At 51.8% G+C, this 19,518-nt stretch overlaps 1 protein-coding gene, 1 non-coding gene and 1 pseudogene across 3 annotated transcripts; 1 reads left to right on the forward strand and 2 right to left on the reverse strand.

Annotated features, from left to right (window-relative positions):
• The first annotated feature begins 348 nt into the window (after positions 1-348).
• On the forward strand, positions 349-9,162 carry LOC113248828 (60S ribosomal protein L26-like; annotated as a pseudogene).
• An 18-nt stretch (positions 9,163-9,180) lies between these two features.
• Positions 9,181-16,810, reverse strand: LOC113248820 (melanoma-associated antigen D4). Of its 2 annotated transcripts, none has more exons than XM_026490437.4 (13): positions 16,668-16,810; positions 15,473-15,683; positions 14,363-15,196; positions 13,762-13,965; positions 13,594-13,657; positions 13,268-13,347; positions 12,787-12,878; positions 12,072-12,151; positions 11,945-11,987; positions 11,453-11,515; positions 10,373-10,487; positions 9,604-10,034; positions 9,181-9,412 (listed from the first exon to the last, which is right to left on the reverse strand). In XM_026490437.4, the coding sequence occupies exons 2-13, from the start codon at positions 15,680-15,682 to the stop codon at positions 9,403-9,405; spliced, it is 2,226 nt and encodes a 741-aa protein (XP_026346222.1). In that variant the 5' UTR covers position 15,683; positions 16,668-16,810; the 3' UTR covers positions 9,181-9,402. The 2 variants fall into 2 exon arrangements, with proteins under 2 accessions (XP_026346222.1, XP_026346223.1); XM_026490438.3 differs by having other exon boundaries at positions 15,473-15,713; positions 16,668-16,808.
• LOC113248829 (small nucleolar RNA SNORA11) lies at positions 10,736-10,865 on the reverse strand. Its single transcript, XR_003313628.1, has one exon. It is a non-coding gene; the product is annotated as a small nucleolar RNA SNORA11 (small nucleolar RNA).
• Positions 16,811-19,518: the final 2,708 nt, after the last annotated feature.

Here is a 19,518-nt window from a genome sequence, read left to right on the forward strand (position 1 = left end):
GTTGGGGGATGGGCTAGCCTGCTGACGGGTATTAAGGAGGGCATGTATTGCATGGAGCACTGGGTGTTATACAATGAATCGTGGAACACTGCATCAAAAACTAATGATGTACTGTATGGTGACTAGCACAACATAATTTAAAAAATGAAATTGTTCTCAGGAAAAAAAAAAGTAATAATCCTGGTCCTAAAATTTAACTTAGCCATTATTAGAACCTTTTTTCTTATAATTTATGTTCACATGGCATCTCTTTTTCAACCCTTTTACATTTAACCTATCTCTGTCTCCATATTAACGTGAGTTTCACTCTTCCCTTTTGCAGCCATCACTGAAGTGCCAGCAGCCATCATGAAGTTCAATGCCTTCGTAACTTCTGACCAGACCGAGAACCAGAAAAGGCATTTCAGGGTACCTTCCCACATTCACAGGAAGATTATGTCTTCCTGTCTTTCTAAAGAGCTGAGACAGAAGTACAACCTTCAATCCATGCCCACCTGAAAGGATGATAAGGTACAGGTTGTGCCAGGACACGACGAAGGCCAGCAAATTGGCAAAGTAGTCCAGGTTTACAGGAAGAAATACGTTGTCTACATTGAATGAGTATAGCGTGAGAAGGCGAATGGCATGACTGTCCATGTGGGCATTCGCCCTAGCGAGGTGGCTATCACTAGACTAAAACTAGACAAAAAAACACAAAATGATCCTTCAAAGTAAAACCAAATCTCGCCAAGTAGGAAAGGAAAGTTGCAAATATGAAGAAGAAACATTGACAAGATACAGAAATAAAGTAATCTTATATAAGACTGTAAATAAAAACAAAGTGAAAAAAAGTGAGTTTCTTTTTTTTATAATAAGACTTTTTTTTATTATATTATGGTAGTCACCATACAGTTTCTATTCAATGGCATCTTGTGGTGTCTTGTAGCTCTCCTGCCTAGCAATCACTGCCTTTTATTAGGAAAGTTTAGAACATATACAATTAGCTTAAGTATAGGTATGATTGGTTTTAACTTCATCCTCTTATTTTGAGTAACTTTATTTCTCTTTTTCTTTCCTTCTTTCTAGCTTCCTTCCTTCCTTTCTTCCTTCTTTTATTTCCTTCTTTCCTTTGTCTTTTCATTCTTTCTTTAACCCAATTCTCTCACCACCTCATGTATAACTGAAGTATTTATCGTTTCCTTTTCTTTTTTTGAAGTATTTTTCAGTATTCCAATTTTAATCCACATCTTGGTTTAATACTTATTCCTTTTGTTTTATATGTAAGTGGTTCCTGTAAGGATTATATTATACATAGTTAAAATTAGGCATTTCACCTTCAATGATAAAATTTTTCTTCATGTACAAAGTGAAAACTTATATAGTATGCTTTTATTTCTACACTCTCATCTGTTTGCTTTTGTTTCCCTAGACTTTCTTTATACATACCTTGTATTCCCCCACAATGCATTGTTATTGGTTTTATAAACATTCAGTTAACTTTTTTTTAAAGATTTACTTATTTATTTATTTATTTGACACACAGAGAGAACTAGCACACCCGAGTAGGGGACTGGGCGGGGGGGGGGGGAGGGGAAGGAGAGGGAGAGAGAGAATCTCAAGCAGACTCCCTGCGGAGCATGGCGCCTGATGCAGGGCTCAATCTCAGGAGCCTGAGATCATCATGACCTGGGCCAAAATCGAGAGTTGCACACTTAACCAACTGAGCCACCCAGGTGCCCCAACACTCAGTTAACTTTTAAAGAAAGTTTTTGAAAAGTAAAATAATTAACCCTCCCTACATTTACGATTTCTATAGCTATTCATTCATTTGTGTTCATCTGGGTTGACATTTGGTATGGTTTTCCTTAATGCTAAAAATATGTATCAATATTTTCTGTAGTGGAGTATACTACTGTTCAATTCTAATAATTTTTGGTTGAAGAAAACGATTTTGCCATTATTTCTTTAATTGTGTTTTTAAATTCAGTGACATAGACTTTTCTGGACCTCCAGTTCCAGGGATTTGAACACATGTATAGATTCCTTTTTTTTTTTTTAATTTTATTTATTTATTTATTTATTTATTTGAGAGAGAGAGGGAGCAAGAAGGAGATCATAAGTAGGGAGGAAGGGTAGAAGGCAAAGCAGACTCCCCACTGAGCAGGGAGCTTGATACAGGAGTCAATCCCAAGACCCTGGGATCATGACCTGAGCCCAAGGCAGACCCTTAACTGACTGAGCCACCCAGGTGCCCAAACATATGTGTAGATTCTTGTAGCCACCATCACAATATGATTCAGAACACTTCCATAACCTCCAAGAAGTCCCTGTGCTATCCCTTCATAGTCACACTCTCTCTCTACACCTAACCAGGGCACCACCAACTTGCTCTCTTTTAGAATAGTTTTGTCATCTCAAAAAAGTCATGTAAATGGAATCATTAAAAATGTAACCTTCTGGGACACCTGGGCGGCTCAGTCAGTTGCGCATCTGCCTTCGGCTCAGGTCATGATCTCAGGGTCCTGGGATAGAGCACTGTGTCGGGCTCCCTGCTCAGGGGGGAGTCTGCTTCTCCGTCTCCCTCTAACCTGCTCGTGCTCTCTCTCTGTCTCTCAGTCTCTCTCTCAAATAAATAAATAAATAAATAAATAAATAAATAAATAAATTCTTTTAAAAAATCAATTAAATGTAACCTTCTGAGCCTGGCTTCTATCACTAAACACAATGCTTTTGTGTTTCATCCAAGTCGTTGACTGTATCGATACTTCATTCCTTTAGACCACTGAATAGTATTTAATTGTATGGAAAGAATACACTTTGTTGCAGGGTATTTGAGTTGTTTCAAGTTTGGGGTGACATGAACAGAGCTGCTACAAACATTCACTTACAGGTTTTTGTATGAACTCAAGTTGAAATTTCTCTAGGAGAAATACTTCAGAGTCAGATTGCTATGTCCTACGGCTAAGCCTATGTTTAACTTCATAAAAAGCAATAACATTGTTTTCCAGAGTGGTTATACCACCTTGCATTCCCTCCAGCAACATGTGGTGAATCCAGTTGCTACCCATCCTCAACATCATCTGATATTGTCACGTGTTTGTGTTGTTTTTACTTGCTTTCTTTTTGTAATTTCGGCAATTTTAATATAGGATTACCAGTATCTCACCATAGTTTTAGTCCCTATCCCAGCCAGTGAGTGTGCTTATCTGTTTATGTGCTCAATTGCCACCTGTATATCCTTTTTATTGATGTATCTGTTCAAATATTTTCTCCATGCTTTTCTTACTGTTGGGTTTTGACAGTTTCTCATCTACTCTGGATACAAGCCCTCTGTTGTTTAGGTAATTGTAAATACATTCTCCCAGCCTGAGATTTTTCTCCTCAAACCCTCAATAGCATCTTTCACAGAAAAACAAAAACAAAAACAGGGTGGGGCAGGGGGGTGGGTGGTGGTGGTGGCAGGGTGGAGTTGTTCTTCTACCTCGAACATCTTTCTAAAAACCAGGTTGAAGATTTTGTTGTTTCCTTTTAAAAGTTTTACAGTTTCATATTCTTGATTTATATCTAAGATTTATTTTTAGTGAGTTATAGTATAAGATGTGAAATCCTTTTCTTTTAGATGGACATCCAGTTTTTTCCACACATTTGTTGAAAAGTTCTAAACGTAGGTAATGTGATTCCTCCACATTTATTCTTTTTTTTTTCATACTTATTCTGGCTATCTTTTTTGTTTGTGTGTTTGTTTTTAGTATCCATGTAAGCTTTAGGATCAGCTTGTCTATGTCTAGAATGCATCCTGCTGCTGGGATTTTTATTGGAATTACAGTAAGTCCAGAGATCAATTTCAGATGAATTGACATCTTTACTATGTTAAATATTCTAATCTATGACCATGGTCTGTTCCTCCATTTACTTAGGTCTTCTTTTGGTTTTTTTTTCAGCGTTTTTGCTGTTTTTAGCATATAAATACCCTGCATCATTTGTTAGATTAACATCTAAGAATTGACTTTCTTTTTTGAGTGGTAAACCTCTTTTCCAACACTTCTTCGGTAGTGTATTGAAATATGGTTGATTTTGGTGTTTTAATCATCTACCCTGCACTCTAGATTAATTCACTTATGAGTTCTAGGATATTTTTGTGTAACTGTATTTTAACAGAGACAATCAAGTTGTCTGTGAATAGGGGCCATTTTGATTTATATTATTTGCTTACCTTTTTTTTTTTGTATTTTGTTTTTGTATTTTATTTTCGTATTTTTTAAACAATATTTATTTTGTTATATTAGTCACCATACAGTACATCCCCAGCGTTTGATGCAATGTGCCATGATTCATTACTTGCATATAACACCCAGTGCACCACGCAATATGTGCCCTCCTTAATAACCATCACCGGCCTATCCCAATCCCCCACCCCCCTCCCCTCTGAAGCCCTCAGTTTGTTCCCCAGAGTCCATAGTCTCCCATGGTTCATTCCCCCTTCTGTTTACCCCCCCTTCATTCTTCCCTTCCTTCTCCTACCAATCTTCCTATTTCTTATGTTCCATAAATGAGTGAAACCATATGATAATTGTCTTTCTCTGCTTGACTTACTTCACTTAGCATAATCTCCTCCAAAAGATCTTATTTACTGACTTGAGATAGAGAGTGAGAGCTAGAGAGAGGGCGAGTGCGGGGCGGGGGGCCGGGTAGAGGCAGAGGGAGAGGGAAAGGGAGATGCCCTGCTAAGCACGGAGCACTGACCTGGGGTCTATCCCAAGACCCTGAGATCATGACCTGAGCTAAAGACTCATGCTTACCTAACTGAGCCTCCCAGGTGCCCCGCCGTTTTGATTTAATCGACTGATTCCTGCCACCCCATGAATGAATATCCAAAGCATTGAAGCAGGGGAAAAGAAGGCTGACATGAAAGATTACGTACTGCATGTTTACATGTATAACAGACTCTAAGAAAGAGAATTCTAATCCATAGTGTTATAGAAAGAAGGTCAGTGGTGGCCTAAGGCTGGATGTGGATGGTAGGAATTCACTGGGAAGGGGTGCAAGGGAACACTATTAGACGGTGGAACTGTTCTTTTACTTGATTGAGGTAGGAGTGACAAGGATGGTAGGTAGCATTTGTCAAAGTCCATGGAACTATCCATTAAATGGGCATGATTTTGTTTGTGAATTAAACCTCGGTAAAGCTGATAAAGAGAACCCGTTGTTAGGTTGATTTGGAGGACCTCAGGTTGCTAAAAGGCAAAACAGAGACCTGTGGTAATGAAAACTTTCAGCACCTTATCATCATTCATAGGTACTTGTGAGCACCAAGCAGAAGGCTCTAGCCAGCCTCTCTCCCTGCCCCCCCCCCCCCCGCCACCACACAGATGAACAAAGCGTGCTTCAGAACAAGAATTTGGACTCCATCTCCTGGGAAACGTCCTTCTGCATTGATTTTTGGCCTTAACCTTTGACCCCACTGCATTCCAACCTTGTGCCTTGTGCCCTTTTTTCAGATTGAGGGGGGAGAAAGCAAGAGCAGGAGATTTGCGAGGGTGGCCTGATCATAGGGGCCCTTCCTCCATGGTGTCCCCGTTCCAGTTGCTAGGACCCCAAAGTTTTCTAGACAGCTTCAGTGACAGGCTAAAGCATCATTTGCAGGTGCTGCTCCCCCACAAGGCACATGTTTATCCAGCTCTCAGGTATCTCAGATTCCTGGCTAAAGGCAATGAATGGGCTAGTGGTAGTAGAGCTCCATCTTTCTATTTCTTCCCTCTCTGCTTTCAGAAGGCTCACTTTCACCCGGACCTTGTCTCTGACATCCCCTCCCCCGAGGCAGCATGAGGTAGCAACATGCTGTAATTCTCTAATGTTTTTCAAAGGCCGTGTACAAATTCAGACTTCCATGGACGGTACAGGGGAGTTGCTTGGTTCCACATCCTCTTCAACTCTAGCCCCACCGTCTTTGTAATTTTCTTCTTTCCTGTGGTCATTGGGTGTGTACACTGCTTTGTATTTCTGGAGCTTTGCAACCCATAGATATGTCAATTACTGCCAAATAAAATGGCATGTGTTGGCTGAACCATAGACTAAGTCAGGAAGCCTGGCAAGGAACCGTTGTGTCACCTTCAGGTGTGACAGCCCATTTCTGACATGGATGCTGAAGCGTTGGCATCTTGGGAAACTGTGAGGCTGTGAGAAGAGTGTTCAGAGTCATATTTGAAGTGTACGATGTCCTGCAGGTTTGTATCATTTCTACGATGCTTGTTTCCAAATAAAGGGCACGTGTAATATGGAGTCATCCCAAATTCAAACCCGGGGAACTTGAGAACTTGACACTGGTCAAGTCATTTCTGTCTGCCTGGTCCTCAGTCTCCTCTCTGGAAAAGGGGATGGGGTTTGGGGTGAGGGTTCTTGTGCTACTAGATTCCTGATAACTTCCAATCTCTATCGCTCGGTATTGTCCTTGAGACCGTGAGGCAAGCGCTGTAAGTAACCCTACCTGCGCAGATGAGGAAATGGAGGCTCTGAGAGGTGAACTGACTTGCCCGAGGTCACGGGGCTCAGAGGGTCAGGGAGGGGTGTCAAGCTCAGGTGCTTTCTGGAGGACCCCCACCTCAGACATGCATAGATTGGGGGAGGAGGGCATGCACCTGTCATTCTCACACTGCTTTACCCACTTCCTACCTTCTTTCATGCGCAGGCCACACCAGGTGCTCCCGGCTGCCCTGGGAGCTGGGCCAGGCAGTACTGGGTCCATGCTTTTACCCCTATTACTCAGTGAGGACACTTGAGGCCCAGAGAGATGATGTGACTGGGAAAGCAGACCCACAGGACCTCAGAGCTGGGGCACCCTCAGAGTACATCTGTCTAGCCCAATCCTGTGCTGTGAGAGGTGGGATCTCTGAGGGCCAGGGAGAGAAAAGGCTGGGCCAAGGTCACTTGTCCAGGTGGTGGCAGAGCTAGGTCAGGGACCTCAGGCAAGTCACTTCCCTTCTCTGAGTCCATTTTGTCATGTGTGCCATGGGGGAACAGTGACCCCTGCAGAGTATCAACGAGGATGGAGTGAGATCTTGCACCCACAGCACCGGGCCCCAGGGCCTGACAATGATGATGACAAAGACGAGGGGGAGGAGCAGGATGGACGCCTAGGATATCGCCAAACCTGATGTCTCAGGAGGCTGGGAGGATGGTGGGAGCCTTAAAAGCCCAGGATGAACCTGGGGTCAGAGAAGCCCTGGGGGGGTTGGATCTGGCCCAGTGAAGGGAGATGGGAAGTGGTAAGGGCAGCCTGGGTGGGAGAGAGTGGTGAGAGATGGGGGTGTCGCTCCCACGACACTGTGAGCCCCTCCAAGGTGGTGGTAGCCGGCTACAATGGACAGAGCACGCATTTAGCCTTGAAAGGTCTTGGGTTGGGGTCCCAGGAAGGGACCTATGCTATGGTGTCACATTTGCCCTGTGAGTGAGCAGGTGGGAAGCCTCCCAGGTGACCAGCCTGACAGTCAGCCTGACAGCAGTCCCCTGGGCGCTCCCTCCTCCCTGTCCCAGAGGCCACCTCACTGCTTTCTTCCTCCCTGCCCACCCTACTCTCAACTACCTTGTGCAGTATGCAGCTCCTGGGAAGCCCCTCCCCCTTCCCCCAACCTGGAGAGGCCAGCCAGGGGAAAGGAGGATGGAAGAGGGGAGTGCTGCAAGCCCACAGGCCTGGGGAGGGGACACCCTCACCAGCACCCTGTCTGTCTCTGAGAGCTGCTTTCTGCTCCTTTCCAGGTGACCTCTGCACACGGTGCTCCAACTCCTGCCTGTGGCTTTGAGTGAGTGCCTGCACCCTCATCCATGAAAAGGCATGTGCTGGCTGTGTGCACAGCAGATTCCCAGGGTGAGAGTACCAGAAAAGTCTCGGATCATTCATCACCCCAGGACTGGGATCCCAGGCATCCTTCATCCCGCTCACATCCCAGACCGTGTGTCAGTAAAGCCAAAGTGAAGGGGACTCAAATTCTGTCGGAATCACGGTGTCCATGTGGCCAAGCAGGGATCCAGCAGCTGGGCAGGCAGAAACCACAGCAGTGGCCGGTAAGGCAGAAACCCACCTGAAGCTTGACTTTGGGGGAGGAAACCTTACATAGCTAGCTGCCTGGTGGTGTGACCTATGCAGCTCCACAGGACCCTGTGCTCGGAGGGGCTGCACACCTAGTTCGAGACTAAGCCATCACTCTCTTGGAATTCTTAATCATTTTTGGGCAAGGGGACCCAAGTTTTTCATTCTCCACCGGGCCTGTGATATTGTGTGCCTGGATCTGGGTCAGGAGCCAAGTCTGGGGGAGAGAAGGGGACCTCTTCTCGGGGAAGAGGCAAAGGCGTGCAGAGGCCCTTACACGATTCACTCCTTCTTCTCAACCTTGGACCTCATCCTCCCAACTGTGGGCATCACTGAGGGACCCGAGAGCACTCCGGACACTGTCCCAGCCTGCCACTGAGCCCTTCCCAGGCGTCTCTGCTCTCACTGTCGTCCGCTGGAAGAATTGCAGTCCCAGCCCCACTCCTGTGGGAATCACCCAGGCCTTGAAGACACCAGGACACAGGCCCGGCCTTGGCTTCACTGGGAGGGCCCTGTTTCCAGTGAAGAAGAGCTCCGGAGCCCACCAACAGGCCTCGGGTCAGGGTTACAGGCTGTCGAGGTCTGTTTTCATTGGACCCACTCTGTGGGCAATAATGGCTCCTCCTTCAACCTGCTGGAGGGGTGAGAATGTCGCCGAGGCCTAGCTCATTGTCCTTAAGGCTCCATCTGAGGGAGCGGTGAGGTGCTGAAGTTGTGTGTGGAGGATGAGGGAAGGGTTCCAAGATGGCGCCTCCAAAGATGGGGTGGAGGAGGTGGGTCTTGGTGGATGTCTGTGGACCCCGTTCCTTGGTGAGAGGGACGGTGGCACCAACCCACAGCCTTCTACTCCATCCCTTTTCCTGCCACCTCCCCCACTATTGGTGTCTAACTGGGGTTGTCCCATGTAGGAAATCAGGTCACTATGTGGACTGGAGCCTCTTGAAACTCATGGTCTAGACACTCAGCTGGTACCTCTCCACATCTTCCCAGCACCCTACCCACACCTGCTGCCTTCCAGGCAGAGGCGGGGAGTGTCTATGTCAGAGCCCGCAACCATGTGGCACTCGGAGCACCACGTGCACAGGTACGTGCGCAAATAAAGGAGGAAACGGCCCAAGTAATTTTGCAACTTTACTGTAACACTGATACCAAAAACATGAAAACACGACAAAAGCGCACAACAAAAGCGCACAACAAAAGCACACAACAAAAGCAGGAAGGGCAAAGAGAGCTTCATCTTGCATGCCATCTTGGATGGGCAGGTAGAAGCTGCCTAGAGTGCCGTGTGAAGGAGGGATCCGAGGAGGCACTCTGGCTTGGCGAGGGACTGCCGCGGTTCATCAGCGTTGTCTGTAACACAAGACACAAAAGCAGAAACAGAACTGTCAATAGACACGAGGTGGGGGGAGGGACACGAAAAACACAAGGGTCTCTCACAGTCTTTGCCCCCCCACTGCACCCAGGCCTGTCCCCGACTTGACTTTTCACAGCCCCTTCCCACCCCCTCCTTCTGAGTTTCACGTATCCCCTGAAAATCTTACTGGATCCAGGAGAAGAAGTTGGCACTCGTTCTGGCAGCATTTCTGGTCCGGATGGTGGAGCTGGTGCTGGGCCCATCTAGAATGCTGGTGCTGGCCCCACCATTGGTGCCACTGCTGACGCCAGCTCTCCAAGTGGCCCTCCGGTTGGCACGGTTGCTATTCAGAATGTACTGATGGTATCTGGCCCAGAAAGCGAAGGGAATCCTGGCCCAGGCGTCGCCAAAATCTCCATCCTCATCCCAGGTCAGGAGCTCCACCTGTATGTCATCCCAGCTCCAGCGTCCAATCAGAGCTTCATCCCCGATGTTCATCTGGGCTCTCATCTGGGCCCTGGCATGTTCCTCAGCCATATCCACATCCATCGTCTTGAAAGCATCATCCACAGCCTCCAGGAAATGAGCCTTCCATTCCCGGGGGTCTCGGTTCTGATTCTGCAGTAGAGTCACAGACACCATCCACACAGCTACCCCACGTTCGCTGAGCACCTGCTTCCTGCCACATACCCTCCCGTGGGCTGTGCACGGTCATAATAAAAGTCAAGAGCACTGGAATCCGACTCTCCTGTGACTCCGTGCCTCCCTGGCACCTCACCCCATCCCTCACACTTACTACACCTGTGAACTTGGGTACGTTCCCAACTTAGGAAACTGTCCGGATCCTCACTGGACCAACAGCCTGAGGAGGAGGCTGTAGCCAAGAAACAGAGAAGGTAGGGCAAGTACCAAATCCACAACCCACCGCCTGGCCCCAAACAGAGGCTCTCTGTTACCTGGGCGATGAATCTCAGCACCCGCATCTTGCTGGTCTCGTGGCGGGCTCGCAGGCCCCAGAGGAATTCATACTCGGGTGGGCTGCTATTGGGGATCTTCTTGTATTCCAGGTACCTCAGTGCAAGAGGAAGAGAAACGTTTGCTTCCAGCCAGGCAGACCTGTCGTTGCACCAAGGGCTCCCAGGTAGCCCCTCCCCAGCCCAGAGACTGCCGCTCAGCTCCTGCGGGGGGGCTGTCCCGGCCCTCCAGCCCATGCCTCACTCCCACGCTCACTCCCAGGGTTTCTGCCTCCTGGACTGAGGCCTACAAAGCCTCGGGCCGCTGGTCCTGCCCAGAAGCCACGTGGAGGTGCGCGGTGGGACACGTGTCGGGTATCTGTTCATCGGAAGGCCGCAAGATTCATGCCCCTTGTCACAATGAACCCAGGTTCCTGTTGGGTGTGTTGCAAACACAGGAGCCATTTCTTCAGGCCCCCCGCTATGCGCACACTCCATCGCAGGCACCCGTCCATGGCCTGGCGGAACCCTGGGACAGCCCACCATAGAAGAGGACGGTAAAGGGGAGAAAAGCGGCACACTCCGAGCGTACTCCCCACTCTGCGAGTGCGCGCATGTCTGTCTGTGTACACGCGGACGCCTGGTAGTGTGCCTGTGTGACGCACACATGTGTTCTCCAAGGACCGAGCACAGGGTGGGCCTAACCAGAAAGTTAGGAGGGCCGGGCTCCAGGACCAAACGGGCCCCTTACCAGCCGGGGCCATACTCAGACTTCCACTCTCTGAGCCCCAGGTTCTTGGGATGTAAAGCAGAGGAATTCTCCTGCAGCCTACGAGGCAGGTACCAAATGTCACGGTGGTTCTAAGACACCCTGCACGTGTTCTCTGTCAACTTCGACTCCCTTTCCCCGGGGCTGCACTGGAATTCTACTCGCCGCCAACACTCACATACCCCACCCACCCTCGCACCAGAGACACCTAGCCCTCTGGTGCTAAGATCTGGCACGGGGAATGGCTTGCTCAGCCAGATCAGCCCACGAGGAATGCACGAGTGTGAGACGAAGTTAACTTGGCCACTACTTACTTCTGCTTCACAAAGTCCTCCGTAATGAGCTTCCTCAGATCTCCGAGGAATGGGTGCCTCACCCTGAGGGCCAGGAAAGGAATCCATAACTACAGACAGTGGCAGTACCCGGGTGCGGGCAGGAGCAGTCCCTAGCAGGATGGAGAGCTTCCCAGCCTGTGCGGGGCGGGAGTGGGGGGATCCCCATGGAGGCCTGGGGTGGCAGCAGGGGCCACAGGACCACATGTCAGGGTTGCCCTCGGCAAGGGTGTGACTGGAACCCCTAATTCTGATGGGTTCTCTTGGATCTCATCTGGGGACAGAGAGGGGATATGGAGCAAAGAGGGGCTGAGGGTTCAAGACCATTTCCCCGTGCACCGTGGTGAGACCCTCTGCACTTTCCCAGGCCAAGACGTCCACTCCCCTGCACTAGGCCCCCAGGCTAATCCAATCCCGGGGCCACTGGTGCCCAAAGACAACACTGAGGAGCGGGAGCCAAGAGCCCCGTCATACCCAGGGCGCAGTCCCATCTTGCGTAGTGCCTCCCAGAGGACAGCTGTGAGGGGAGAAGAGTCACAACAATTCAGCACACGATGCTGAGACTGTGGGCAACCCCCCAGCTGGGGGTCCAGCCACTCACCCTCGCTGGCACGGTTGCCATTCATGAAAATGACTCCCAGAATCACCAAGAGGAGGCTCAGCCTGGGAGTGTCCTTGGTCCTAAAGGTGTAGAAAGAAGGATCCTGTCCAGCAGCCATTTGCCCGAGGGATGAGGGCTGGCTCACCCAACTAGCTCTTCCCAGATGGCTGGGCTACCACGCAGTTCTTCCCACTCTACACACGGCTTGCTCTCTCATCCAGACCATTCATTCATTCCCCTGTCTGAGACTGAATCGCTTCACGCCCCAAATGTGGATGCAAACACTCCCTCCCAAAGTTCCGTCCAGGATGGGGTCAGGCGGGGAGCAATCACTTGGTAACAGTGTGTCTGGAGGCATGTCCAGACCTTCCCTGCCCTTTGAGCATCAGGAGTTACACTGGACGGGAAGCTTCCTTCCCCCACGACCACTCTGCCAAGCCCAGGCCAGGCACGTAGCAGGAAGAGGCAGGCAACAAGGAGCCTACTTTCCTAGGAAGATGGGGTGGGTAGGTGGCAGCTGGGGAGGGGGTGGAGCCCTGAGAGCAGCAAGGCTTCACCCCAGGCCACTTCCCCTTTCACCCCCTAATCACTGGGCACCACTAACTGTGGGTGGGAGCTGTGCCAGGCACCAAAGCCCTGTCTTCCCGTTTCTCTGAGACGAAGGGGAGGGGGAGGCACCAGTGAGGAAGGCCACAACCCTCCTGCCCTTTCTTACTTTCCCAGGAGGCGAGCTGAGGAGTCCCGTGTGCACACCAGAATATACAGGTGTTCTTCCTTGTCAATTTCCTTCAGGTGGATCCCAAACTTCTACGTGGCGGAAGAAACAACATGAGAGCAGAAACCCACACTGCCTGTCCTGCAGGCAGACCCTCAGTTCCCCGTTAGAACTTTCCCTCAGCAGGGACGCCGAAGTTATGGAGAAGGCTCAAGAAGAGACGCTGCAGAGGGACTGCCCTGCGGGAGCTCTGGCACTGGCCAAAGCAGTAGGACCCATTTCAGGAGACAAGGGACGCTGAAGGAATCTGAGGGACAGGAACCCTCCGGGGAAGGAAGTATGCAGTGGATGCTCTCAAGAGGAGAAGCGAGGGAAGCCTTCCCAGAGCAGGTGGTACTGAAAGGGGGCCTCAAGGGGCTGCAGGGTGCAAGGCTTCTCTGCAGCTCTTGTACCACAGTGAGCTGCCCGGGCACTCGCCCACCTTTTCCAGAGTGTATGTTGCTCGTTCGATGATCTCAGGGAAATGTTCGTCGTATTCTCGGATGACATCCTTCATCATGTCTGCAGGAGGCGAGAGAGGTGGAGAGAGCACCTGGACTGAGCTGGGGCCAAAGAGCTGCAGCAGCCCCTCGGTCAGCCCTGTTGAGGGGAGCACCGTTGGGACCCCCCCCACACCCCCGTACTGTGCAAATGGAGTGATCAGTGGGGCATGCTGCATAGAGACATCTGATGCCAGGCCCCTTAGGGTAGGGATGGGGACGGGATGATGGAAGGGCAGAGCTCGGGGAGGGGGCCCAGGCTGCCCACCTGAGCGCTTGATGGGGATCTTCTTGTAGTCCTTAATCATCAGATATTTCACCAACTTATTCGCCTGGAGAAGGAGGAGCACACAGGGAGACCAAGGCACGGGTGACCTCCAAGAACTGGCCCACAGGAGAGGAGAGGAGGGAGATGGGGGAAAGGCAGGTTTCTCACCCTCTCTTGCAGAAGGGTCACGTTGCGGGGTGGCAAGCACAGTACATGTCTTGAGGGTACCTGGGACCTCAGGGCCATTGGGGGCCGGGGAGCCATCTGAGCCCGCACCGTCAATGGGGGCTGCGATGCTCTCCAGGTCGGTGGGACCGCAGGAGGCTCTCTCTCCTCCTCGCTGCTCTCATATTCGTCATCCAGGTGCTTGGACTATAGAGTGAGAGAGAGGAGAGACCCAGGGCTACCAGGCTCGCCGTGCAAAAGGGCCCAGCACACATCTTAACCAGAGCAGGTACTTGGAAATCAAGTAGTACAAACAGCAGATGACGTGTGCTGAGTGCTTACTACGCGCCCGGCACCGAGCCAACCTCTTCTCCCTCCAGGCCTGAGGACAGAAACTTCGTGCAGCCAAAGCATGCTATTGCATTTGTGTTGGACAAACATGCACAAGCTGAAAGAAGGGAGGGGAGGGGGGAAGGGGGGAGGAGGGGAGGGGAGAGGCGAGGAGAGGAGGGGGAGGAGGGAGGGGGAGGAGGGGGCAGAGAAGAGGACTGAGCAGAGAAAGGAGGGGAGCAAGGGGGGGTTGGAGGGAGCAAGGAGGTCTCACCTTCTTGGTCCTCTTGCCTCCCATCCTGACCCAGGGCTCAGCACTGTGCTGAGCGGTGGCAGCTGCACCCTCGGGCTCAGGGATGCTTGGGGCCATCTTGGCCTTGGTGGCAGCTGCTGCCACAACATTCTGAGGCTCCACCCACCGAGTCTTGGCGAGAGCCTTTCCGGACTTGGTCGTCTTGGGCCGGGTGGCTGCCCCCTCCCTGGCAGGTGCTGCCTGGGCCACCCCCGAGGAGGCAGCACTGGGGCCCTCTGGGGCAGCCTCTTGGGGTGGGGCGGGTCTCTTGGGGCGTGGGAAGGCCATGCCACTGACACCTGCCGGCTGGGTGAAATCAAAGACATCGTTCTGACCCAGGAAGGCTGTCTTGGGCCGGGTGGCCTCCATCTCGCTAGCACATGGAGCCTGAGCAAAAGCACAGGCAGTACTAGGGCCCTCGGTAGCGGCCTCCTGGGCCTGGGAGGCTGTCTGGGGCTGTGGGGACGTAGCTGGAGCCCCCGGGGCGGCCATCTCACTGTTGACTAGCATCTGGGAGATGTGCGGAGCAGCACGGGTTGTCTCAGGGGTGGCTGCTGGAGCCTGGGCCGCATAGGTCATGGGCTGGGTATCTTCTCCTGAAGCCTGGTCTGTGGCCACCGGGCGGTTAGTGACCACCTGATTGTAGGTGGCACGGGCAGCAGCGGCGGCGGCCCTAGCAGCACGGTTGGAGGCGGCCGCGCGGGCTACGTTGGCAGCACGGGCAGCAGCCTCATTGGCAAGTGTTTCTGGATCCAGCTGAAATGCCTCCATCAGAGTCCTAGCCAGCATAGGGTTTTCCAGTTCCCAAGGCTCGTTCTGTAAGGCCAGAGAGAAGGGTAGGGGAAGGCAGACAGCTCTACATGCTCCCATCATGCTTCCCTGTGCTGGCCAGCCTCCCCCCTGCAGCCAGCTCCCACCCCCCCCCAGACCTTCCCAAGCCCCCTTTCTCTGAGTAGGAGAGGGAAGCCTGGGGAAGCTGGGCAGTCCTTCCCCACTCAGCCCTCCCTTTCACCCACCGCTCCCCCCCCTCTCCACAGCAGCTTCACGGGGGAGAAGGCCCAGGGCCAGCAGGTGGTCCACAAGGGGCCTCACCGATAAGATGCGAAGGCCTGGACCCAAGCTCCCAAAGGCTCTGAGGATACGGATGTCAAAGCTGGTGAGGGTGCCATAGCCTCCAAAAGCACCGAATTCTTCATAGTCGTTTCCTTCAACCATGTCCTCCTCCCCGACTTCATCACTACCCTCATCCATGTCTTCAACGTTGTAGGTTTCCGATTCCATGCGGTAGCTTCCCTCAGCCATGCTGGGGGTCCCAAGGAAAAGAGAGCTCAGCCTGGGAGGGAGGGCGAGGATCAGGGGGAGAGGCCGGGATCCAGTGGCAGGTGGAATCTCTCAGGAGGTGGGGGGGGTCGGCAATCATCAGGTTACTAGGCAGTACATGGCGGTGGAGGGGGCGGGGGGGGGCGCCGTGGGGGGGGGTAGGGGGTATCTGTTGGGTTAGATTCTGTCAGAGACAGAGCTCTAGGAGAGGGATAGAGAGGTGGTCGGAGGAGACCCCGCACCTAAAGGGGAGTTTAGGATGGGCAGGCTCTCCAGCCCAGCGGCTAGATTTGAATAGGGGGTGGACTGGCGGGCTTGGGTCTGAAGAGTCCCACAGGGGATGTGCATTGAGAGAGGGAGAAACAAAGGGCTTTGATTTAATGATGAAAGGCGAGCAGATGACATGAGAGGGCTCAGACAACAGGGGCCCCTGGAAAGCTTATGGGAAACTGAATCCAGAGACCCTCTGGCTAGGTCCGGGCGGGGGCATTCAGCTGATTCAGGTCTGGGCTGGGCTCATACAGGAGGAGCTCTAGGGGTGGGGGCGGTGGGGGGTAGGGACTCGGACTAGGGGAGGCATGGATTGGAGCGCTGGAGGTCTCAAATCCCAGGATTGCAACTCCAGGAAGGGAGCAACGGGGTCAGCTGGTTGGGAGTGATCTAGGAGTGGTTGGGGTGGGGGTAGGGCCTCCTCTCTAAGGAAGCTCAGCAGGGAGCACACGGGTCGGCTACAGGGGTTCGGATCGTGGGCTCCGGTGTAAGCAGGGCTGGGCTCAGAGAGCCCTGAGCCTGCTGGCGGGAGAAGGCGGCGGGGTGGGGTGGGGGGTCCTACCCAGACCGTGGGTCTAATAGGGCTCGGGTTCTGAGCGCCCGGGCTTTGTTCAGATCCGGGTGTGGGGGTGGGGAGGGCGCAGCGTGCCGGGTTCCACTCGCCCTCTCCCGGTCCGGTCTGAGGCTGGATCCTTACCTTCCCTGGGGCTCCAATGGCGTCCGTCCTCAGCACCAGGAACCCCGCAGCCGCGCCCTCGCCTACTGCTGCCAGCACAGCAGCTCCGACCACCCCGCCCCTTTTCTCCGCGCACCCCCCGCGGCTGGGCAGCCTGCGCATGCGCGGACCCCTCCAGCCCGCCCGCTTTCCCAACAAAAGCCCTCTCCACCAGGTCCCCAGTGCGCATGCGATTCCGCGAGTGGGTGGGCGGGGTGGGGGGCTTTTTCTCCTTCCCGCTAGATACCTCTCACCCCCTCCTCTGACCGGAGGCGCGCGCACTCACAGCCTGTGTGGTGCACTTGGACCACCCAATCATCTACCCTCGATCCCTGCACTTCTGCACAATGCTTCTCTTCCCTGCCCTCCCCGTTCCCCCCAAGCTCCTCCAGTGTGGTCTGGGGAACACACTCTGCCGGGCTTCCCCAACATGACCCGCAGGTCACAAACGCAGAGGTCTCTAGCTGGGTCTCTAACTGTAACAAGGGGAATGGAAATGGCCAGAGGATGCCACTTACCTTTGTGGTCCCCAGCACTACCCATCTCTATGGCCCCCAGACACACTGGGAACATCTGCTTCCCCAGCTACTCTTTATGCAGCTTGGGCATCACAGCGCTATCTGTGCTGGGGCTGGTCTTCCTCTCACAGCAGCCCTGGGAGGTGGATGTCAGCATCCCCATTTTACAGATCAGAAAGCTGAAGCGCAGACACACCGCATGAACAGACAAGGCCACAGAACCAGTCAACAGAAAATGAAATAATGTGGGCCTGAATCTTCCTGACTCCAAACCCCATGTCCCAGTAGTGCTGGCCTGGGGACCGAGACAGGCTCCCCTCTCCAGTTTGAGCGACAGATCCACTGCCGCCGCCCCCCCCCGCCCCCGCCACACACAAACCTCTCCTGCCCTGCCAACACCTGTCTCAAACAAGCAAAGTTTGTGCTCTCTGAGACCCAAGCTCAAGCTCTGCATCCAGGACACAGGCAGAGACACCCCCCGCAAGTCTCCACCCCTCACGTACTCTAGGTGGGTCCATCCAGGTGTGGGAATTGCTCCTTGGGGTTCACTCCCTGCCCCAACCGTCAGGCCTCTTCGCTGTGAGTGGCACAAACACGCTGCCCCTGAAGCCTTCCCGGTGCCTGCTAGAGCAGCCAGGACAATCAGGCACTTGTGTGTCTGAACCATGGCAAGCCCCGATTCAGAGTAAATGTTTGCCCGGGGTTCCTTCCAGGGCAGGGGCCTGGGGCAGCTGTGGTCTTGTGGAAAGAAGCTGGGCTGGTCTTCAGAATTCCAGGGATGGAGTGCTGGGCCAGTGTGTTGCTAGCTGTGTGAGCCTGCTCAGGTCACTGGACATCTCTGAGCCGGGGTTCTCAATATGCAAAATGGGAAGCACAGGAAGCACTTACCCACCCCAACACATGCTGCTATGCTTCCAGAATAACTGGAGGAACTGCTTTGGAGGGAGAAGATGCTGTGTCCAACTCAAATCGAACCTGGGCTTTTTACAAAATCCATGTGGACTTTTATATTTGTTTTTAATGTCAGCCTCCCCGGGGCTCCTGTGCATGAATGGAAGCTATTGCTAGGACCACAGCTTTTACTCTCCAGTGACCAATATCAATTCTGGCTGGTTGGATGGCTTTCCTCAGCTGTTGCATAGCAACCCACTGTCAGCAGCCTGTGTCTCTTCAGCCCTTCCTGTGTAACACGTTTCTGTGGGAGGTGACCAGACCCTAGAAGTGAAAGCCTTGACAAACTGCTCAGTACTAATAGAAAACACTATGTTCCCATCTCAAATTGAACCTGTGCTTTTTACGAAAAAACGTAGTGGACTCTTACATTCTTTTTGTTTGTTCGCTTTATTATTTAAAATTTTTTTTCTTTCTTTCTCCTTTTTAAAATTGAGATACAATTGACATATAACCTTATGTTAGTTTCAGGTGTACAACATAATGATTCAAAATTTTTGTATATTGCAAGGTGATCACCACAGTAAGTCTAGTTAACATCCATCACCATACATAGCTACATCTTTTTTCTTATGATGTGGGCTTTTATTACATTCGTTTTTATATCAGCCTCTCTCTCTCTCTCTGCTATATAACTATTTATGCTAATATGCTAATAACTCCAAAATCTACAGCCCTAGAATGAACTTCACCTTTGAGATCCAAAGCCATATATTCATTCTCCTACATGACATCTCCGCTTGGATGTCTCGAGGGCTCTTCATAGTGAGTCTGTCTAGAACCAGTCACTTAGTGAACCTATTCCACCCACACGCTCACACTCCCGTCTCTCTTGTTTTTAAAACTCCCATCTTCACCATCTCAGTAAGTGGCACCATTATCTACACAACTACACACTGCAGAAAATGGAAGTCTGCTACCACCGCTCCCCCTCGCTCATACACTGCACCCTGATGGGAAACCTCCGCATCTCTCTGGAACTACCTCTCTGTGTGTCTCTCCCCTCCCTTGCTTCCAGCAAATTCTAGTCATGTTGGCCTCTCGAATTCTCAACTCTGTCTCCTTCACTCAGGTTCTCCACTGGGCTCTGTTTGTGTTCAATCTCCCCGTGCTGTAGCCTGTAAACTCTATCCAGGCAAGAAGGTGGCGGAGTTGGGCGATCTGAGGGCTCCCCATGTTAGTTTCCCTTCTCTCAGGGACCACTGTCCTGTGTTGCCTGTGGTGCCATGAGGTAAGGCTTTATAATTGTTTTGGTTTACAGATATTTAGGTGGGAGAGCAAATCGGGTTCCTGTAAATCCATCATGGCTAGAGGCATGATGGTATAAAATTTTTCTTAAATCTGATTTTTTTTTCACTGAGCCA

Source organism: Ursus arctos, chromosome X (assembly GCF_023065955.2).
Source record: "Ursus arctos isolate Adak ecotype North America chromosome X, UrsArc2.0, whole genome shotgun sequence".
Classification (NCBI taxonomy): Eukaryota; Metazoa; Chordata; class Mammalia; order Carnivora; family Ursidae; genus Ursus; species Ursus arctos.

Excerpts from the sequence above, each read along its gene's own strand:
- LOC113248820 (XM_026490437.4), bottom strand. The coding sequence starts at position 15,682 with ATGGCTGAGGGAAGCTACCGCATGGAATCGGAAACCTACAACGTTGAA. Across the intron at positions 12,879-13,267 it reads CAACATACACTCTGGAAAAG|AAGTTTGGGATCCACCTGAA; the intron begins GTGGGCGAGTGC and ends TCCGCCACGTAG. Across the intron at positions 11,516-11,944 it reads AAGATGGGACTGCGCCCTGG|GGTGAGGCACCCATTCCTCG; the intron begins GTATGACGGGGC and ends CCTGGCCCTCAG.